General features: G+C 45.6%; 1 protein-coding gene across 1 annotated transcript in view; it reads right to left on the bottom strand.

Annotated features, from left to right (window-relative positions):
- Nucleotides 1-24,030, bottom strand: part of LOC148524863 (vitamin D3 hydroxylase-associated protein-like) — a 79,576-nt gene that overhangs the window by 36,794 nt on the left and 18,752 nt on the right. Inside the window, exons 3-7 of the mRNA XM_088471626.1 lie at nt 19,320-19,463; nt 16,574-16,707; nt 8,033-8,239; nt 7,021-7,061; nt 1,935-2,059 (exon numbers count right to left, since the gene is read on the bottom strand). Of these exons, the coding sequence (XP_088327752.1) occupies nt 1,935-2,059; nt 7,021-7,061; nt 8,033-8,239; nt 16,574-16,707; nt 19,320-19,463 (651 nt within the window). The remainder of the gene's footprint in view (nt 1-1,934; nt 2,060-7,020; nt 7,062-8,032; nt 8,240-16,573; nt 16,708-19,319; nt 19,464-24,030) is intronic.

A 24,030-nucleotide genomic window follows, 5' to 3' on the forward strand; every position in this document is an offset into this window, starting at 1 on the left:
GTTAGAGTTAGGCTAGGGGAAGGGGGGCGGTTAGGGTTAGGCGCCACTAGGGAGAGTTTAGGTTTAGGCACCTCTCCGAGAGGATTAGGTTTAGGGTGCAGGAAGGGGGGGTTAGGTTTAGGCACTAGGGGGGGAAGTTTGGGTCAGGCACCCCTAAAGGAGGGTTAGGGGGGGAGAGGGGAGGGTTACCACCGCCCGTTGGGATCTCCTACCGTCGGGTTTTCAATGTCGGCCGCCAGTATTTCAATCCCATTCCCATATACATAACTCAGCATAGAATGCATATCTGGCAACGTTTCCATGACACTCAGTCCAGACGATTCGCTTGCGTATATTCGCATTGATGCAGCCCAGCTACCATCCAGAAATGGCCAGTCCACACATAGAGAGAGACTCAGCAGAGATACCTCCAACTCAGAGATAAGCAAAAATGTGTATGTGCTCTGCGCATATGCAGTTTGCAAGAAAATAATATTGCTAAATGCGGAGTATACGGACCTGCTTGTGACTCAGAATCAGGCCCACTGCAAGGAGATCTGCTCAATCATTTAATGGGAATGTCATACACACAGATATGATCACTAAACTCTCCTTCAAGCAGATACTGAACCCGATTCTGCGCCTCCAGCAATCAGAAATCTATGTCATTCACATGAATGTAACTGTACCAGCCAAAACCCTTTGCTCATGAGAACAGCCGTCATTGCTACTATCTGCATTTGCCTAAGTCCTATCCTTGGCGCAGCGCAGTCCAAAATTCAAATAGGGGAGTCACACCAACTGCCAGTGAGTCCCGGCTGGCGATGTTTGGTAGCGTTTGGGGTGGCAGTTGGTGTGGATCCCCTATTTGAATTTTGGACTGAGCTGTAGCCTCACCTCTGGAGCCGCCACTGCCTAGAACACTAAATTTCACGGAATCGCTCTAAGGTCCTGATTCAGTAGAGGACACTAATGCGATCGCCGCTGCGATTTCACACGGAACGCAGCTTTGCAAATATAATAGGTGAAAAGCTTACCCGAGCATAGAGACGCCCACTGCTGCCTTCTCACCTGCGTCTGACGCAGTGCTCTGTGCTCACACGCAGATAGCTCTCATGAAGCAATCACAGATTTACGCATGCCCACGGAACGGCGTTTAAATGGTCAGACACACCTAACCACACCCGTTACCTCTAAACACCATACTTGCCGACATTCAACTCCCTCCTTCCGGAGGGAACATGCAAGCACGTCATCGTGGCCACGCGGGGTCATGCAAGCACGTCATCGTGGACACTCGGGTCGGAGTCATGCAAGCACGTCATCGTGACCACAGCCCCTCTTCACAATGCCAAAATTAAAGGCATTGTGAAGCAGGGGGCGGGGCCACAATGACGCAATTCAGCATGAATCGTTTCAGCGCCTCCCATCCCCCCATCCCACTTCGGCGGTTTCAATAATTCGTACATACGGGTCGGCGGCCGCCGGGAGACTTGTCTGCCTTTCGGGAGCGGCACCCGATATTCGGGAGTCTCCCAGCCAAATCGGGAGGGAAGGCAAGCCAGCTAAACACTGACCACATGACAATCGCTTTGTGAATGATTCCTATGTGCGTACATAATAAATAATTGCCAGATCTGCGTAAGTCGTTGCGTATGCTGCTGAATCAGGCCCTAAGTTATTAATGTAAGCCAGGACGGATGTGCAGTTTGCTAAAGAGAATAAAAAAACATTTGTGCGCAGCCCTGAATCAGACACACTATGTGGAGCTCAGTTAAATACGTTATGGGACTTTCATACACTGAGATGATCAGCAAGCTCCTCCTCCTACAGTTACTGTGAGGAGCACTTCTAAAAAATGCTTGAGAATGCTCAGGGCAACAAAAAAACAAAAACCCCTTTATCTAGCAGTCCAGATTTAAGTTATGTGGAATTTGCTCAGTCTAATAAAGTACCTCATCTTTGAAAGGGACTGGGGGGACAGTGGGATCCAACTGGAACAGGTCATCACACAGCACGGCTTTCATAAACAGGGCCAGACTGTCCACATCCCGCGCCATCGGCCCTGGCATCATCACAGCTATGAGGACCAAAATCAAATTCCTGTTACACTCCTGGGTATCACAGGTTCCAGTAGAATAATAGTAGCACTGACATGTAGGGATGTGAAGGGATATGTAATGACACCCAGTAATAAATAAGGGAAATGAACGGACCTCAGGTAGTAAACTAAAAATGAGTCTGCTATAAACTGCTCCCTATCTCCATCCCCATTAGAGAGAGGTTAACCACTTGCCTTGTGATGTGACCACGCCAAGCTGGGTTTTCCTCGACATAGGGCCTGATTCACTACTGATCGCAATTGCGATTACGCATGCAGATGGCCGATTGTTGAGTTCTGCGCATGCCTATGAATCGCAGTACGCGAAGGTCGCACTGCGATCGGACTGCAATTGCAGTGACTACGCACACCCTACGCAGAGTGATTGACAGGAAGTGAGCGTTTGGGGGTGGTGACGGGAGGATGGTCGGCTAGACGCAGGCGTGCCAGTGCGCTTGAATGCGGTTACAGGGGCGTGCATAAATTAGCCACTGCGATGCCATACACAGCTTGGGCTTTCACTGCGTGCGATGTAGTTAGTAATTCCTGAGTAAGGTCAGAGCTTGTGCAAGTGTGCGTGAGGCTGCGATGGTACTCCATGTTACCGATGGTTACGCTGTTTTGCTAAGTATTACGGATGTGTGTAAGGTGAAGTGGGCGTCCTTATGTTAGGCTGCGACGGCATTGCGATAGTAGTCATTAGCATATTTTCACAGTGAGACTGCGTACGCAATCGCAGCTGTGATCGCAATGAATCAGGCCCATAATCTCATCTGATGTGTCCACACCGGTGGCTGCTAGAAATTAATCTTCCTGCAGTCACCCAGTTCAAAGTGTTCTTCTGGCCCCCAGCGGCCTCGTCCTGCAGCTTGGCATAGTAAAAAGTGATCTGATAGGACATTCTTTCTGCAGCCCCAGCACACAGCAGCTACGGCTGCCCATGTTGAAAGAGGAGCGCAGACTCCAGTCTTCCTGTCCCTCCAGAGAGGCTTCATGCCCTGGTCCAAGATGGCCACAGAGATTACTACTGAGCATGTGCAGGCGCCAGCTAATCTCATTTGCTGTGTAGAGTGACATGAGACCCGGCTAATACCTGCATATAATGCTGTTCCACCAATCCTGCACTGCTACCAGTTTGCAGCATATGCTCACCAGCTGGTGAGCTGTATTGAACCCTGCTCTGCTCTATCACCATTGTACATGTAACAGTGAGTACAACTGTACCTAATATACTTCAATAAACCAACACCACTGGTTAAGTAACTGGGCTGTTGATAGTTTGAGTGATCCGCTGATGTGTAGGAAAAGATTATACAGCGCTATAACTTGACATGTAAAAAATGCATGTATATAAGATGGAATGGACTGAACAAGGAATATTTAATAATGAATAAAACTGATTATCATATAATCATATAGCCATTTTTTAATAGGAAAAAATAGCATAATACACATAAATCAATTTAAAAGCATTATCAGTATATGATAGGCTTGTGGGACTATGGCCCTCATTCAGACCCACTCGCGAGCGGCTGTCCGCTCGCAAGTGGGTCGATGGTCCCCAATGCGCATGCGCACGACGGAGGGAGCTCCATCGTGCGCATGCGCGAGACCCGACGAGTGAAGGACTTTCCTTCGCTCGGAGTGTCTCATCAAAGGGGGTGTGCTGTCGATGGTGACTGACAGCACGCCCCCTTTGGTGGGCATGTCGGGGGCGTGCCTGCCAGACGGAGGCGTTCCCAAGGGAACGCCTACCGTCTGAAGCCGGCCCCACTGACATCACTAGTGATGTCAGTGGGAGTGATTTTGGCTCTGATAGAGCCAAAATCACTCCTGGCCTTGCGGTTGAAAAACCCAACCACAGGCTTTTGCTCGCAGTTTCGATGGTCGCGATGGTCAAGACCATCGCGACCATCATTTTGCACGCTCGTATATGGTGTGGGTGGTGACCCACAGCTATACGAGCGTCCAGGAGGACGCTCCATATTAATGGAGGTGGGCCCTGATTCAGAGCGAGCGCTCTGGACAGAGCGTCTGGCTCTGAATCAGGGCCAATATGCATATAATGAAAAAGGACACCTGTTCTTAGTATAGCCTTTTAAAGTGTTGGAATTGGTTGGTTGATGTCACATGGATATTGTGTAGCAATGATGTCAAACAGTCTAATATAATTACCACTATGATCCAAAATAGAAGGGGTCTTTAGCATAAATTATTCTGCACGCTGGTAGTCCCTTGGTGAGGATGGACCTTTGTGGATGGAGATTCTGAGTACGTTGTTAGTGACAAAAAACTACCGTATTGTATCCAGATGGTAATAAGGAATCCAGGGCTTGGTTCAGGGGTTCCAAGATGCAAAGTTCCCAATTTAAAACAAAGTCCAGTATAGATGTTTTCTGACGCATTTTCCTGTGTGTCCCACAGCTTTTTCCTTTGGACACACAGGGAAACAGCATTACATACTGTGGTGAGAGGGATTGTCTCTCATCTGAATTACCCACATTCTGGTGGAATCAGCTCCCTCCAAGGGTTTAAAACTCTCACACACCTGTTGCTCATGGCTCCTGATGCTGGATAAGCTAGCCAGGCAATAGGCTGGGGGTGGTGGTTAGCATTAGGGTGCCAGGACCTGGAGGGTCCAATGGCTTTGCTGGGAGAGCATGTCCAAATTGTGCACTGCTGACTGATTAGCACAAGGAGTGCTGAGACTTTTATGTTTAATTATTTTATGTTATGTACCTGTATGTGCGTAGGCCTAAACTCACGTATGTTAAGATGCAGTGTTTGCTGCTAATAAAAAGCCACTGCTATACCAAGTACCTGCCTGTCTGGAATCCTCATTTGATTACCCCGTGTTACAACACAAAACGTGAAAAAGTCTGTAAATTTAAATTCAAGTGTTATAATTGTCACAAGATAGGTCACTAAGCAATTGAGTGCAGACAAAAGAATGTGAATTCTATGCAATACAAGCAATGCAATGGCAAAGATGATTCAGCCAGTGTTACAGATAGCTGCAGAAAAGATTGTTGGCATATATTGATTCAGGTACAACAAGGCATTTCAGCTGTAATGAGGAATGGTTCACCAAGTTAACCAAATTTGATCCTGTAACTATCAAATGAATTGGCAATCAAGTCCTTACAGCAACTAAAGTTGGGACAATTAAACCTAGCTTTAAAATTGGAACAAGAACAAAAGCCACAGAGATCCAAGATGTGCTTTACGACCCAAGTTATCAGCAATTGTACATCCTTGATACACAGCACTGTTATGCAATGATGACAACTAAGTCACAGTCACTGGAACTCTGGCAGAGAAGATTTGGTCATCTTGGATATGACAGTGTTAAGAAGCTATGGAGCGGGATGGTCATAGGAATGTCAGTAACTAACATAAAGAAACCCGTATGTGAGAGCTGTATCGTGGGGAAACAAAGTCGTCAGTCATTTCTGAAATGAACAAACAGTGCTACAAAACAACTTGAAAAAGTACATTCAGATGTGAGAGGTCCAATTGAAGTTTAAGTCTGTGAGTAGATATAGATAATTAATGACGTTTATAGATGACTTTACAAGGATGACACCTGTATATTTCATCAGAGAAATATCTGAAGTGGTGAAAAAGATTGCAGATTACAAGAGGTGTAGAAAATAAGACCCTGGAATCTGATAACGGTGAAGAATATCTCAACTGTGAGGTGGAACGTTTCTTTGGAAGTGTGGATTAAAGTATCAATTGACCATTACACTAGTAGAGCGAGCAAGTTGCATGCTAAATGATGCAGGCCTAGACAAGCAGTTTGGGTGGAAGTGTATCCACAGCATTTTATCTCAAGAGCCATTCTCCTACAGTTGCCCTATAGGATATAACACCAATTGAAGCATGGTCAAAGAAAAAACCTAGTGTAAGACATCTCAGAACTTTTGGAAGTACAGTCTATGGCCCTAATTCAGAGCCGGACGCTCTGACCAGAGTGCTCGCTCTGAATCAGGGCCCATAAATATGGAGCCCATAAATAAATATGGAGCGTCCTCCTGGACGCTCGTATAGCTGTGGGTCACCACCCACAGCCTATACGAGCATGCAGGATGATGGTCGCGATGGTCTTGAGCAGAAGCCTGCGGTTGAGTTTCTCAACCGCAAGGCCTGGAGTGATTTTGGCTCTATCAGAGCCAAAATCACTCCCACTGACATCACTAGTGGGGCCGGCTTCTGACGGTAGGCATTCCCTTGGGAACGCCTCTGTTTGGCAGGCACACCCCCGGCACGCCCACCAAAGGGGGCATGCTGTCAATCAACATCGTCAGCACGCCCCCTTTGATCAGACACAACGAGCGAAGGAAAGTCCTTCGCTCGTCGCGTCTCGCGCATGCGCACGACGGAGCTCCCTCTGTCGTGCGCATGCGCAGTGCACACCATCGACCCACTTGCGAGCGGACAGCCGCTCGCGAGTGGGTCTGAATGAGGGCCTATGTGCATATACCAAAGTAGAAAATACGAAATCTGGATTCAAAGTCATTAAAGTACATCATGCTTGGCTATTGCCATGAAAGCAAAGGCTACAGATTTTGGAATCCAAACACCATAAACATTGTTAAGTCAAGAGATGTTATCTTTAAAGAAACAACATAAATTGAAGAAACAAGAAGCTGATATACAAAGCAAGTATTTGTCACTAAACATACCAGCAACTGCAAATATATCTGAGTCAGAGACTATCGGCATGGAAGTTCAACCACAAAAGAAGGATCACTATTCAACAGAGTTCAAATTTATCTCTGAGACACCCCCTTCCCTCCCCCACCAATTTCACCAGGGGACATTCATATATAACTATATATTTACAACTCATTGGATTGCAATGAGAGATTTGCTCCACTGCTGGAATGTGTTTTATCATCCAAAGACATTTAGTACTTCTATTAGAAGTTACAAACCTGATTTCATCCCACTGACCGGAGTTGGGAATCCCACTTCACTGGAAAAGACAAAGAAAAGGTCTCTGATAGTAAATAAAGTATGATACGTATAACAGGACAAATAGACTAATACTCAAGAGCAGTATAAACAGATGATTAGTGCTGTCATTACAGATAATGGAAGTTTCCGATTCGATGGAAGTATTTTTTCCATTGAATACCGGGAATTTGATGGTTGCCAACCATCGGATGCAGCTTTCCGATGCCCATCCGATGGCTGGCTGTGAGGGGGGCGCACACACCGCTGCTCTGCACAGCACAGCAGCAGGCGTGCAGCAGGAGAATAGATGCCTTGTGCATGTGCACAGCATCTATTCTCACTAATGCTGGGCACGCCCCCACAGTGACGTGGACCGGGGTGCCGTGAGGCTCTGTCCCATTTTCGGTTCGAAGCATAACCATCGCTGGATTTGATGTCGGAATAGTTGCCGGGCTTCCTATGTCCATCCCTACCCTGCATTGACCCCTGTGCATGCCCACAAAAGGGGCGTGACCTTGACAAAAAGTGGAGTGGTCACACCTCACCGGGGCGTGGCCCCACTGCACGCCCTCGTCTTTTAGTGTCCCCGGCCGCGCAGAGCATTGGGAGGCGGAGCTGCTCGTCCGGGGTTTGCAGCCAGACCGGCCCAGATGGGCAGTCCGGTCCTGCCACTGTTAATGGATGCTTAGTGATGTCATTAGGTATAATAGATGCTTAAAGATGTCATGAATTATAATTACTGATAACAGATGCATAGTGATATCACCACTGATAATTGATGCATGGTGATGCCATTACTGATAACAAATGCTTAGTGATGTCATTATCCAAGTATTTAATAATTATTAAGTTTAATAAGACAAAAGAAGCTACTTTGGAGCTTTGCCCATCAGGCTGCGCCTTGTTCTTTATATAACTACATAACTCTGGGAATTTTTTTATAATTTATACAAAGGGTTCCTAAATATTTTATTGAAAGTTACAACAAACCTTAGTCTATCCCCAGAAGGTTTCAGCCCACAGATCCCACAGAAGCTGGAGGGCATTCGGATACTACCCAGAACATCACTGCCCACGCCAAGGATTGCTCCACCTCCTGCAATCAGAGCGCCCTCACCCCCGCTAGACCCTCCGCAAGTCTTCTTGTGATTGTGGGGATTCAAGGTTTGTCCATAGATGGAATTGCTGCAGTCAAAGCTACAGGAGAATAGAAGGAGGAGACAACAGAAGAAAGTGATCCCTACTGTTTGCTGATATATTTACGATGAGATTGTTAAACATTCATTGTCTGGTGCGCAATTCCTTTCTAAATGTTGCAATCAAAACTTTTACGTCATAAGCTGTAGAAAAGCAATTTTCATTCATTTAAATATAAGATGTGATTTCTTGTCTATAGTGAATTCTAAACCTTCAACCTCCCTGATTTTTATGTTTTCTCTAAATTATGCCAATATTTTTTATCATGTGATACTGTGAGTCAAAAATATTTTTTTTTATTCATTTTTATCTTTCATTAAAATGTGTTTCATACAATTTGTTTTATATGCATTTTCGTGCCAATAATAATGTGAACAGTCTCTCCGTGACATCATGTGTCTTTGAAAGTGCACTTTGTAACAAATAAATCATTCATCTTTATCATCAGCATTTATCAGTGGCGTAGCTAGGGTATTTGGAGCCCAGGGCAAATTAAAAAATGGAGCACCCCCCCTTTGTGTTGTCTGCTCCTCCGTTCTCCCACCGGGTCCTGCTCTGTACTATGGGAGAGACGTCATGACGTCTCACCCATCACCCACTGCAGGAGCTGGAAGGCGGAGCTCATGAGTGAGCGCCAGCCCGGCTCTGGCAGTGGGCGCAGCAGCCAATGAGAGTCTGTCTGACTCTCATTGGCTGCTGAAACACACACATCGCCACCGGGTAGTACGAGTGAACTACCCAGTTCCGGCGGCGATGTGTGTGTAACAGTGTAGTGCAGACCGCATTCACTGCGGTCTGCACTACACTGGCTGACTAGTGGGGGCCTGTAATGTGGCCGACGACGCCCAGGGCACGAGCCCCAGCGGGCCTGCCCTAGTTACGCCACTGGCATTTATATAAAAAATTTTATGTTTCTATATATAGTACACCTTACTGCAGTGATTTTCAGCCTTCTTCAACTCGCGGCACACCAAACAAGATTTTAAAATTGCTAAGGCACACCATCAGTCCCTCATGGGAAAAAAACACACATATTGGCCCCCATGGGAAAAAATACTCACAAATTGGCTCCCCACATGAAAAAGAACAGACATTGCCCCCCACAGATAAAAATAAAACACAATGGCCCCACAGAACAAAAACAAACACATTGGGCCCCACAGAAAAAATCAAAATAAAGCAAAATGGTCCCCACAGAAAGAAAACAAACACGCACATTGACCCCCCACAAAGAAAAAAAATCACATTGGCCTCCCTGAAGAGCCCAACACTGCCCAGGCCAGCAGTACAAGTAAAGGCAGCTCTGACTGAACTGACCTTGCGGACAACATTGTCAACTGCTCGCGACACACAAGTGTGCTGGTACAGTTGTTGAAAAACGCTGCCTTACTGGTATGTAATGAGATTTATTCCTCAACATATCTGAAAACTATTGGTCAGTGTGGAACCGTCCTCATTTATATATTGTAACTCATCAAATTATTAAGAGATATGTTCTTTACGCTAAATGCCTCTATGGGACTATCTGAGCTAGACTATTCACCCACCCCTGAACATAGGATACTTACCTACTGGTGGTTACTGGTATTGGAGGCCAGAGGGAGGTGTAGGCTAGGGAAGATGCGTAGGGTACCAGTAGGCTAGGGAAGATGCATCCTTACTTTGAATCCAAGATGGCCAATGTAAAAGTGCTCTATTCGTATACAGCACTTTCACATCAGCCATCTTGGATTAAAAAAGAGGTTGCCCCTTCCCTGCGAGCCAGCTGAGATTCAGGGAGGAGACACTGTAGGTAGGGTTCAGGCTTCCTCAGAGGTTTGCAGACGCACATCCTGCACACCCTGTGCACATGCCTATGTCATATACAGTGGCGGATTTTGCCTAGAGGCTGCAGCTCCCCCAGTAAAATCCACCACCTCAGTGAGTGTAGTCAGTGCAGTCAGTGACTGGCAGTGGCTTCCTGTTGGAAGCGCTACCTGCCAGTCACATATACAAGCAGTCTCAGGGGGAGGTGTCTCCTCCCTCTGGGACTGCCAATCCGGGCTGCTATTAGCAGAAAGTGGCTTCCAGGAGGAAGCCGCTGCTCTGCCTTTCCGCAAGCCCTAACCGGCTCCTAGGGGCTGCAGACGATGCAGCCCTTTGGATGCCGGTGGCATGTGCGGCTCCCCGCTGCTAGTGCGCATGCGCCGGTCCCGGCACCTGCCAGATCGATTGCATAGGTGCCGGGATCCGGCCAGGACAGGAGCAGTGGGTGAGTAATTGCACCCTCCCTCCTGTTTTCAGCGGCGGCAGCCCCCCCTCATCTAAGAGGGTAGGAGCCGCCGCTGGTCACATACACAATTTCCCAGGCTAAGAATTTTATTACCCTAGGAGAAAACCTTGTTCTTATATTATCCTACCACAGGGGTCGAGTGGGGAGACCTTCATTCTCCTTTGGCTGCAGGTTTGGGTTCCTTTGGTGCCATCCATAAGTTCTGATTTGAATATTCACTATATGGTGCCAGGTATAATATAATGGACCCTTTCTGGCTCACAATTTCAATATCTCATCCTGGATTCCTCAGTCATTCACCTGACCTGCCCACACTAATTCTCTATGACTTCAACGTCCCCATTGACATTGCTATCAGCATTGATGCATCTAAACTCCCCTCCATCACTTCCTCCTATGGTCTATCACAATGGACTTCTCCCTTTCACTGTGACAGGTACTACCACAAACTTGTCTTCTACCATCTCAGAGCCATCTCCTCCTTTTCTATCTGTCTTCTTGCTGTTTGGCCATACCTTCTATCCTACTTTATGCCCCCCACTATTAAATGTTCCCCTGACTGCACTACAAGCTCCTCCTCTACTTCCACTGCCTTTATCTAAGTGAACAACAACCTGCTCAGAGCTAAGCCTGTGGGCCTCTTCTCCATTTTCATCTTCTCTGACCTCTCTGCTTCATTTGCCACAGTTACAATTGAATATCTAAAATTAGTGCACGGTGTGTGGTGCACACGGGCCCCTGGGTGCAGGGGGCCCACACCGCACACCCTACACTTATATAATTATACTTACATCTCCAGAGTCCTCATTGGCTGATGCTGCAGACAGAAATCACTGAGAACATGGCGAGGCAGCCAAATTCCCCTGAGATTTGCACATGGGCAGTAGAGTAGTCTCCGGGAACAGCTCAAACACCATGTTGCCGGAGACCAGCTTATGCGCAGCAGGTTCTGGCCAGGGGCGTATCTATAATGGGTGCAGGGTGTGAGGAGCACACGGGCCCCCGGGTTAAGGGGGGCCAGCACTGCACACCTTGCACCCATATTATCTAAAACCTACCTCTCCGAGGTCCCGCGTCGGGTTGTCTCAGCGCTGCACAAAACGCTGGAAAATGTCCGCCGCAGCCATTTTTCCAGTGTTTTGCGCAGTGAGGAAATTGACGGGAAAATGGCGGCTGCCCCATTTTCCCAGCGATCTGCACATGCGCAGTAGACTCTGGGCAGACCCTAGTGCCCAGAGTCTACTGATGCTGCGGTGGCTGGCCAGCCGTGTCAGTCAGCTGCCGGCCGCCGGGGAGAGAGGAGGGGGCCCTGGACTAGGAACGCACATGGACCCCCTCCTTTCTTAAGACGCCCCTGGCTCTGGCACAGAGCTAGAGTCTTCTGTACTGCCGGAGAGGAGGGGGCCTGCACAAAGACTGCACACGGGCTCCCTCCTCTTCTAAACTGCCCCTGCACAGTTAACCACCCTCTTCTCCTCAAAGCCTTTCACTTCTTAAGCCTCCGTAACACTGTACTCCCAAAGTTCTCCTCCTACTCTTCTGAACACTCCTTAAGTGTCTCCACTTCTACCACATCCACCACTGTCACTTTATGTTTGGGTTCCACAAGGTTCTGTCCTGAGTCCCCTGCTCTTCTCTCTACACCTCCCTCTGGCCTCCAATACCACCTCTACACACAGGTCACACAATCTACCTATCCTCTCCTGACCTCTCCTCTGCTTTTCTATCTGCCTCTCCACCATCTCCACCTGGGTGTCATGGCTCTACCTCAAATTTCAAATGGACAAAACTGAGCTTATTTTCCCTCCCCACACGCACATATACACACATACACATACACACACACACTCACTCACACTTGACAATATCTCACTCTGTCCTGTTACCCAAACCCACAAGTTCTTATGAGCAGGGCCTTCTAAACTTATGTCTCTCATCTGCCTTCCCACATCTACCTATTAGCCTGTCCGGTGCTGCGGAACTTGTGGTGCCTCGTAAATAATAATTGAAGATCATGTCTTCTACTGTTTCATCAATAAACATCTATGGAACTATCACCTCCACTACCAGACTCAACGGGCAAAATTTACTAAGCTGCGGTTTGACGGCAGTTTCTATTCTATTCTAAACCCCGGCAGTCTCTGTACATTATTCTTGGCCACAGATATGGCTCTGTATGTTAGTGTTGAACCCAGATATGGCTCTGTATGTTATTCTTGGTCCCAGATATGGTTCTGTGTGTTAGTCTTGGCCCCAGATATGACTCTGTATGTTAGTCTTGGCTCCAGATATGACTCTGTATGTTAGTCTTGGCCCCAGATATGACTCTGTATGTTAGTCTTGAGCCCAGATATGGCTCTGTATGTTAGTCTTAACCCCATATATGGCTCTGTATGTTAGTCTTGGTCTGAAATATGTCTCTATGTTAGTCTTGGCCCCAGATATTGCTCTGTATGTTTTCTTGGTCCCAGATATGGTTCTGTGTGTTAGTCTTGGCCCCAGATATGGCTCTGTATGTTAGTTTTGGTCCCAGATATGTCTCTGTGTGTTAGTCTTGGCCCCAGATATGGCTCTGTATGTTAGTCTTGGTCCGAGATATGGCTCTGTATGTTAGTTTTGGTCCCAGATATGTCTCTGTGTGTTAGTCTTGGCCCCAGATATGGCTCTGTATGTTAGTGTTGAGCCCAGATATGGCTCTGTATGTTATTCTTGGTCCCAGATATGGTTCTGTGTGTTAGTCTTGGCCCTAGATATGACTATGTTAGTCTTGGCCCCAGATATGACTCTGTATGTTAGTCTTGGCCCCAGATATGGCTCTGTATATTAGTCTTGGCCCCAGATATGGCTCTGTATGTTATTCTTGGCCCCAGATATGACTCTGTATGTTAGTCTTGAGCCCAGATATGGCTCTGTATGTTAGTCTTGACCTCAGATATGGCTCTGTATGTCAGTCTTGGTCCCAGATATTGCTCTGTATGTTAGTCTTGAGCCCAGATATGGCTCTGTATGTTTTCTTGGTCCCAGATATGGTTCTGTGTGTTATTCTTGGCCCCAGATATGACTCTGTATGTTAGACTTGACCCCACATATGGCTCTGCATGTTAGTCTTGACCTCAGATATGGCTCTGTATGTCAGTCTTGGTCTGAGATATGGCTCTGTATGTTAGTTTTGGTCCCAGATATGTCTCTGTGTGTTAGTCTTGGCCCCAGATATGGCTCTGTATGTTAGTCTTGGTCTGAGATATGGCTCTGTATGTTAGTTTTGGTCCCAGATATGTCTCTGTGTGTTAGTCTTGGCCCCAGATTTGGCTCTGTATGTTATTCTTGGTCCCAGATATGGTTCTGTGTGTTAGTCTTGGCCCCAGATATGGCTCTGTATGTTAGTCTTGGCCCCAGATATGGCTCTGTATGTTATTCTTGGCCCCAGATATGACTCTGTATGTTAGTCTTGAGCCCAGATATGGCTCTGTATGTTAGTCTTGACCTCAGATATGGCTCTGTATGTCAGTCTTGGTCCCAGATATTGCTCTGTATGTTAGTCTTGGTCTGAGATATGTCTCTATGTTAGTCTTGGCCCCAAATATTGCTCTGTATGTTAGTCTTGAGCCCAGATATGGCACTGTATGTTTTCTTGGTCCCAGATATGGTTCTGTGTGTTAGTCTTGGCCCCAGATATGGCTCTGTATGTTAGTCTTGGCCCCAGATATGGCTCTGTATGTTATTCTTGGCCCCAGATATGACTCTGTATGTTAGACTTGACCCCACATATGGGTCTGCATGTTAGTCTTGGCCCCAGATATGGCTCTGTATGTTAGTCTTGGCCCCAGATATGACTCTGTATGTTAGTCTTGGCCACATATATGGCTCTGTATGTTAGACTTGGCCCCAGATATGGCTCTGTATGTTAGTCTTGGCCCCAGATATGACTCTCTATGTTAGTCTTGGTCCCAGATATGGCTCTGTATGTTAGTCTTCAGCCCAGATATGGCTCTGTATGTTAGTCTTGACCCCATATATGGCTCTGTATGTTAGTCTTGGTCTGAGATATCGCTTTGTATCTTAATTTTGGTCCCAGATATGTCTCTGTGTTAGTCTTGGCCCCAGACATGGCTCTGTATGTTAGTCTTGAACCCAGATGTGGCTCTGAATATTATTATTGGTCCCAGATATGGTTCTGTGTGTTAGCCTTGGCCCCAGATATGGCTCTGTATGTTAGTCTTGGTCCATGATATGGCTCTGTATGTTAGTTTAGGTCCCAGATATGTCTCTGTGTGTTAGTCTTGGTCCCAGATATGGCTCTGTATGTTAGTGTTGAGCCCAGATATGGCTCTGTATGTTATTCTTGGTCCCAGGTATGGTTCTGTATGTTAGTCTTGAGCCCAGATATGGCTCTGTATGTTAGTCTTGACCCCAGATATGGCTCTGTATGTTAGTCTTGGTCTGAGATATATGTATCTGTGTTAGTCTTGTCCCCAGATATGGCTCTGTATGTTAGTCTTGAGCCCAGATATGGCTCTGTATGTTATTCTTGGTCCCAGACATGGTTCTGTGTGTTAGTCTTGGCCCCAGATATGGCTCTGTATGTTAGTCTTGGCCCCAGATATGGCTCTGTATGTTAGTCTTGGCCCCAGATATGACTCTGTATGTTAGACTTGACCCCACATATGGCTCTGCATGTTAGTCTTGGCCCCAGATATGGCTCTGTATGTTAGTCTTGGTCTGAAATATGGCTCTATATTTTAGTTTTGGTCCCAGATATGTCTCTCTGTGTTAGTCTTGGCCCAGATATGGCTCTGTATGTTAGTCTTGAGCCCAGATATGGCTCTGTATGTTATTTTTGGTCCCAAGATATGGCTCTGTGTGTTATTCTTGGCCCCAGATATGGCTCTGTATGTTAGTCTTGGCCCCAGATATGACTCTGTATGTTAGACTTGACCCCACATATGGCTCTGCATGTTAGTCTTGGCCCCAGATATGGCTCTGTATGTTAGTCTTGGTCCGAAATATGGCTCTATATTTTAGTTTTGGTCCCAGATATGTCTCTCTGTGTTAGTCTTGGCCCCAGATATGGCTCTGTATGTTAGTCTTGAGCCCAGACATGGCTCTGTATGTTATTTTTGGTCCCAAGATATGGCTCTGTGTGTTATTCTTGGCCCCAGATATGGCTCTGTATGTTAGTCTTGGCCCCAAATATGGCCCAGTATGTTAGTCTTGACCCCATGTATGGCTCTGTATGTTATTCTTGACACCAGATATGACTCTGTATGTCAGCCTTGGTCCCAGATATGGCTTTGTATGTTAGTCTTGGTCCCAGATATGGCTCTGTGTGTTTTGCTGGGTACACATTAAATGATGTGTACCCAGCTATGACATCGTTCACAATGGACCTGATGGGGGTGTCGGCATCGGCAAGTGCATACACACTTGCCGATGCCGGCAGTGACGGACCGACGGCAGAGGGGTAGCTGGGGGCATGCTGCATTTGGTATGGATCTGTATGTTACTCTTGGCTCTAGATATGGCTCTGTAAGTTACTCTTAGCTTCAGATATGGCTCTGTATGTCACTCGTAACCCCAGATATGGCTCTATATTACTCTTGGCATAAGATATGACTGCCAATATACTTATAAACATGTCACCAGATTTAACTTTCAGATCCTGCCCTGTTGGCTGCTTACTGCTGGCGCTGGAAGCTGCTATACAGACAAATGCAGTCAGCTTCAGTTCAGGGAACATGTATAGTAAAAAGACCAGTTTGAGAGGTAATAATTAAAAAAGGAGTCAACACTTATACAGTAACATTATGATAAGTAGTGCATTGATTCCTTTTCACACCACATACACTACACATGATCATATCTTACACACACACAGTAAGGGCTTTGCTGTATTGGGTACATAGTGATGAGGTGCAACCTTCATTTCTGCTTGATATATGTTTCCTGATAACAACCTCTCACTCTTTTTATTTACCTCTATTTAACAGTTTTGTTATTTTTTTTTTTTGCTATTAACATGTGCACTACAATATGGACACTGCAAATATAAGTAGTATAGCTACTTTATCATGGATTGTGGGATGTTGGTCTTCACAAAGGGAATGGCACCCTGTTTCTTCAACACCTGCACAAGAACACTGTCCTCAGCCTCATCCACGCCAAGAAAATGGACGAGACCACAGTGCGAGTTATGTCCCTGTGGAGACAAAGTGCTGATCACATTTCTATGCTGGTATCAAAACATCACAAATAATACTCTGCAACAACCATCTGTGAAAGTTCGGTGAGTGGAGTGTACATCCAACTACATTATCTGGGGGATGATTTGGTGTGTACATATGTGGTAAATAATGGATCTTTTATAAGTATGAAATACTTTAAAGCCATATATTCGGTATATAGAAATATATAAACTGTAAAATGTGTTATATTGTTCCTCTGTCATACAGTGCATCTGGAAAGTATTCACAGCACTTCACTTTTTCCACATTTTGTTATGTTACAGCCTTATTCCAAAATGGAATAAATTAATTTTCATCCTCAAAATTCTACACACAATACCCCATAATGACAAATCACCTGTACATAAGTATTCACAGCCTTTGCCATGAAGCTCAAAATTGAGCTCAGGTGCATCCTTTTTCCACTGATCATCCTTGAGATGTTCCTACAGCTTAATTGGAGTCTACCTGTGGTAAATTTAGTTGTTTGGACATGACTTTGAACCTTTCTATAAAGGGTCCCACACTTGACAGTGCATGTCAGAGCACAAACCAAGCATGAAGTCCAAGGAATTGTCAGTAGACCTCCGAGACATGATTGTCTCGAGGCACAAATCTGGGGAAGGGTACAGTAAAATATCTGCTGCTTTGAAGGTCCCAATGAGCACAGTGGCCTCCATCATCTGTAAATAGAAGAAGTTCGGAACAACCAGGACTCTTCCTAGAGTTGACCAACCGTCTAAACTGAGCGATCGTGGGAGAAGGGCCCTACTCAGGGAGGTGACCAAGAACCTGATGGTCACTCTGTCAGAGCTACAGCATTCCTCTGTGGAGAGAGGAGAACCTTCCAGAAGGACAACCATATCTACAGCAATCCACCAATCAGGCCTGTATGGTAGAGTGGCCAGATGGAAGACACTCTTTAGTAAAAAGCAAATGGCAGTCATCTGGAGTTTGCCAATATGCACCTGAAGGACTGTCAGACCATGAAAAACAAAATTCTCTGGTCTGATGAGACAAAGATTGAACTCTTTAACGTCAATGTCCAGCGTTATGTTTGAAGGAAACAAGGCATCGCTCATCACCAGGCCAATACCATCCCTACAGTGAAGCATGGTGGTGGCAGCATCATGCTGTGGGGATGTTATTCAGTGGCAGGAACTGGGAGACTAGTCAGGATAGAGGGAAAGATGAATGCAGCAATGTACAGAGACATCCCGGATGAAAACCTGCTCCAGAGCGCTCTTGACCTCAGACTGTGGTGACGGTTCATCCTTCAGCAGGATAACGACCCTAACCACACAGCCAAGATATCATAGGAGTGGCTTCAGGACAACTCTGTGAATGTCCTTGAGTGGCCCAGCCAGAGCCCAGACTTGAATCCGATTGAACATCTCTGGAGAGATCTGAAAATGGCTGTGCACCGACGCTTCCCATCCAACCTGATGGAGCTTGAGAGAAGCTGCAAAGAGGAATGGGCGAAACTGCCCAAAGATAGATGTGCCAAGCTTGTGGCATCATATTCAAAAAGACTTGAGGCTGTAATTGCTGCCAAAGGTGCATCAAAAAAGTATTGAGCAAAGGCTGTGAATACTTATGTACATGTGATTTCTTAGTTATTTTTTTAAATAAAATTAGCAAAAATCTCAAAAAAACTTTTTACACGACATTATGGGGTATTGTGTGTAGAATTTTGAGGACAAAAATGAATCTATTAAATTTTGGAATAAAGCTGTAACATAACAAAATGTGGAAAAAGTGAAGCGCTGTGAATACTTTCCAGATGCACTGTATGTAGTTATATGATACATTAGAAGAACATAGGACAGATAATCAGAGGATTATTAAAGCCCAATGATGTTATCCAGGGGGGGTGTAGTTATAAAGTTTTTTTGTGTGTCCTCATAGTTTTCTATTTTGACAGTACCCTACCAGGAGTGACTACATTACCCATCTGGGTGGTCCAACGTGTAAAATTGAAGAGAATGTTGAACGCCAGTAAGCGGGGTTTTTGCGCATATGTCTGGTTTGCTTTCCCTGCCTGTTCTTTAATTCACCACCACCACATATTTTCTCATTTACATTAAGGGGCATATGTATCAAAGCTTGATGTGAGATAAAATTGTGAGATATATATCACCAACCAATCAGCTTCTAACTTACATTTTGCAGGCTGTGTTTAAGAAATGATAGTTCGGAGCTGATTGGTTGGTGATATATATTTCACAATTTTATCTCACATCAAGTTTTGATACATATGTCCCCAAATGTAAGGTCAAAAAATGTTTTAAACGTTTTTTTACATCACACTGTAATCATTTTGTTATATTTTGTTGAATGTTTGAAGGTTGTGGTTGAGCATTGGGCTCACAGGATTGTCTACCTCCAGACTCCAGACTAGTTTGGGGTTTGCTGAGTATGAGACTTGTTCATAGATTATTGGATAAGAATCTCCATAGCCAGACCTCAGTTATAGTAACTGAAGCCTCTCAGTGGGTAACCTCTGGGGGCCACTGGTGAAGAGGATTTATACATGGTATATACTGTACTATGTATCTACATATAAATGAATGTCCAGTGAGAGAACCTTATATCCAGCATGGTCCTTCAGAGTGATGGGGACTCCATAGAGAAGACCTTTCTCCTGCTGCTTCTTCACTTCCTGCAGTTGCGTCTCGCACTCCGCCAGAAAGTCTGTCACACAGTTCACTTCCTTCGTCACTTCCAAAGCCTTAATGAGAGATGGGACAAATAAGGACATTTACCAACACAGTAACTGTTCGGCAATTAGCTTTTATCATCTTAGTGTAAGCAAATGCTTGATTGGTTGCTGGCGTTTTTTGTATATTTGCACTTCCCATTTGTAGCACAGTTTGGCTATATTGACAGACACGCATTGTGACCTTTGACATCAGATGTGAGACTTTTTTTGTGCATCGTTCTTGGGGCGAAGATCAATTTTGATAAGAGCAGCTAATGACGCAAAGTTCTCTGATATATTAATTCTGGAAAACAAATTATTGAGAGCTTCGCAGCGTCATTACAATTAGATAGGCACATTTTTTGTGGCTGTTTTACACCCTTGCTGGGAGGCAATACTGCAGTACATCGGCAGCCATACAGTCAATAATGACTTTTCAGTGATGAAACCATTAGAATGCAGAGCAGGGGACTCTGTAATCCCGGGAGCAGATGTGCCCACTGTAATTTCTCTTTAGTAAGAAACATGATAACCCTAGCCATGAGATTGTCAGTGGAATAAGGGTAGATGGGAGGGTAAAAGCCAAATGCATAAATTCAAGAAACAATCTTTATCCTGAACACCAACCTGTAAATGTATCAGGCAACCAGAACTTAATGACTAGAGGGCCTGATTCAGAGCCGCTCGTAAGCGGCCGCTCGCTCACTCCGAGCGATGTTCGCACATCTGCGCATGCGTATGGGTCGTAATGCGCATGCGCCAACCAGTCAGTGCGCGCCGGAAATCGTGTGCTCGCAAAACAGCGAGGGGCTGGTAATTTGAGTGACAGAATGAGGCGTTTGTGGGTGGTAACAGGGGAAGGTGCTTGAAAACGGGGAGTGGAGATCCGAAAGGAAGGCGTGCCAAGCGGTCAAAACGGGCGTTTTAAGGGTGTGCATAATTAACAAAGCAGCGTCATCGACCACGTCACTTAGTTGTCTTTTAGCCTGAACTGCTCGCATGATTGCGGTAGGAAAATGCTACCACAAGAATAGCGAGCAGTTCAGACGCCTTTCGATGTACTCGATTAATCTAATAAATAGCGGAGATGACGTATGATGCGAGCGGCCAAGGGGCGTCTTTACAAAATAGCGAGCGCATGTTTCGGACGCTCGCTCAGACATAGAGGCGTCAACAGACCGCAAAGAGCGAGCGCTCAATTTAAATAGCCAGCCCCTTTTTCTGAACGAGCGAGCGCAAATAACGTCCAGCTCTGAATGAGGTCCAGAGTCCAAAAGTATGGTGCTATCTGAACCAGGGCTGCTCCTGACTTATGCACAGACTAAAGCTAGGTACACACTGACCTGACAGACATGAGAAATGATCAACATTTTTTCAAATGAGATAAAATAAAAATGAGATCATCAGATATCCAATGTACAAACTACGCAATTATCGTTCCGATCTGAATTACAAAGATCGTTGAGGTGATTTTTTTTTTTAAATGAACTATGTCGGACCGATCTCTGGGCCCAATTCAGACCCGCTCGCTAGGCTGCGTTCGCACGCAGCCTGCCGATGTTTGCAATGTGCGCATGCGTATGCATCGCAGTGCGCGGGCACGAACTAGTACATGCGATCGGGAAGCGTTCACTCACTGCGCATAGCCGCCTCGCTAGAATAGGTGACAGGACAAGCCGTTTGTGGGCGGTGACAGGGGATGGTCGATGGAAACAGCGGTGTGGTGGTGCGAACGCAGGAGTGCCTGAGAGTCTTAACGTGAAAAGAAGCTGTGCGCATGCGCACAACATCTCTGCATTGTGCTGGGAGCAGCCCAGCATCTCCGGGGATACTGGGCTCACCCTCAAAGCATTGAATAGGGGAATGTTCCACGAGGCCACGTCCCTTGAAAGTGGGGTCACGCCCTCTTTTCAGCCACTCGCGTCACAATTCTCGTCTTTACAAATTTGGGAGGTATGGTACTATGTGAGTCACATGACACGTCAGACTGATAATGTAACAATGAGTGTGAGCGGGATGCATCAAAGAATGTTTTGCAGTCAAACCTCCGAAAATGACATTTTTGGAGGTTTGGCCTCTTACCGCATATGCACCGATCTCTGGAATTTGATACATTCCGGAGCTTGGATGCGGTTGGCAGCGCCATCTTTAGATGGCTTTACCCAATAGAAGCCTATGGGTTTCTATTCGCATTTCCACCTGGGAAGGAGCCAAACGGATCCCTCCCATCACCCCCTGTGGCACCTGCGGCACTCGACGCATGCGTAGAAGGACTCCCGGTGTTGGCCCTGTTTTCTGAGCTTGTTGGAGCCAAGCCATAGGCTGCTTCATTGGCCCCCCGCAGCATCGTTTTTCCGGACATCCTGAGTAACCTGAGGTTTACTCAGATGTCTGATGGCCCGGCGATGTACACACAATTAATCCGATGCTGCACCTTTTGGATGCAGCGGCGGATTAGAGAACTCGCAGTGTGCACCTTTCTACAACAGGTGCATCCTACGGGCTGTCTTTACCGTCCACCTCTGAATCAGCCCCCTAGTTAGGTGAAAAGAACAAAACCTGCTGTGCTGTTAGATTATATACAGATGCATTGTGCTACTGAGATACAAGACATTAATGTGATCTGTGTGTGAGTTCTCCCTGCATGAATGGTTATACATTATGAGGGGTATTCAATATGGGAGCGAAAAGTCCGTGCTGGACTTTTCGCTCCACATCGGAGATCTTTCAGGAATAAAGTATCGGGCGCATGCCCGCTTTATCCCCGTATTCAATATAAATTCTACGAAAACGGGACCTGGCGAAGTGGGATTTGCAATAAACTACGAAATTTTCCTGGAAAAATTGTAGGACCCCCCTAAAGTTGTAAAAACATGGGGGATCACTATGGGTACCCCCGTTTTAGCCTGCAAATGAAAGTCGGGGAGTTAAATAGCCGCAGCAGGTGTTTTTTTCCCGACATTGAAGAAGTGTTGCAGAAGAGCACTTAGGTTATTTTTTTCGTTTTTTTAAGTGGTCCCATCAAATTTGGGGTACATGAAAATGGGTACTAGCATATTTTTATGTCCCTAAAGTAAGTTTTTAAAAATTCTGCAACTATGCACCTGCCGCTAATAGCCTATTCTAGAATACACCTGCCGCATACTTGCAGAATAGCCCTGAACCTATTTCCCTATTTTTAAACACTTTTTTCCCATTTATTTTTTTTTTCACCCCAATTTTTTAAATAATTTTTTGGGGTGTCCCTATTTTTTTTTTTTTGACACAGTTCTTTTTAAAATGTCATTCCCAGAGGTGCAGGCTATTTTTTTTAAGCCTGCACCCCTAAACCTAGATGGGATGTGCATGTATGTTGATTTATTAATTTAAGCATGCAAAGCTTTCCTGCATTGTAATGTATGTATTATAAAAGTATGCAGTTGGCGTAACAAGCAGGAGTTGGAAGCTGAGCCAAAAGCTATACGGGTTCGTTACAAGGTTAAGCAAAAAACAAACAACACCCTTTTGCCTACTACCAGCATGTCATTGAAATAAATTGAACACACCTTTGTCTCCACTATGCCGTTTGGGTCCAGAATGCAACAAATCAGCTATTTATTATTAAACCTAAAAATCACAAGGGTCTATTTACTAAGCCTTGAATGGAGATAAAGTGAACGGAGATAAAGTACCAGCCAATCAGTTCCTAAATTGGAAGATGTTTGGCCATTGGCAACTAGCGTCTAAAATCACACTTTATTATGTTCCCCTCTTAGACGTACAGTATATTTAATATAGATGTGCGCGGACCCTCGTGTTTTGGTTTTGCTTTTGGATCTAGATTCAACTTTGTGTTTTGGTTTTAGATTTGGATAAAATCAATTAAAAATTATTAGAAATCTACAAGGATTGGCAAAAATCAATAAAAACCCAGAGTTTGGTTTTTAAGGGGCCTATTCATCATCACTTAATTGTCAGAAAATCAGGTGAAAAAGCACATTTTCACCTGCAATTGTGACAATTAAGTACTCGGGCCATTCATTAAGAAGGTGAAGCAGGAGCTATCACAGATATCTCCTACTTACCTTCTGTTTACGGAAAGGCCCGCTGTCCCCATACACTAGTATCACAGATATCTCCTACTTACCTTCTGTTTACGGAATGGCCCGCTGTCCCCATACACTAGTATCACAGATATCTCCTACTTACCTTCTGTTTACGGAATGGCCCGCTGTCCCCATACACTAGTATCACAGATATCTCCTACTTACCTTCTGTTTACGGAAAGGCCCGCTGTCCCCATACACTAGTATCACAGATATCTCCTACTTACCTTCTGTTTACGGAATGGCCCGCTGTCCCCATACACTAGTATCACAGATATCTCCTACTTACCTTCTGTTTACGGAATGGCCCGCTGTCCCCATACACTAGTATCACAGATATCTCCTACTTACCTTCTGTTTACGGAATGGCCCGCTGTCCCCATACACTAGTATCACAGATATCTCCTACTTACCTTCTGTTTACGGAATGGCCCGCTGTCCCCATACACTAGTATCACAGATATCTCCTACTTACCTTCTGTTTATGGAATGGCCTGCTGTCCCCATACACT

Source organism: Taudactylus pleione, unplaced genomic scaffold (assembly GCF_031769625.1).
Source record: "Taudactylus pleione unplaced genomic scaffold, aTauple2 ptg000115l, whole genome shotgun sequence".
Classification (NCBI taxonomy): Eukaryota; Metazoa; Chordata; class Amphibia; order Anura; family Myobatrachidae; genus Taudactylus; species Taudactylus pleione.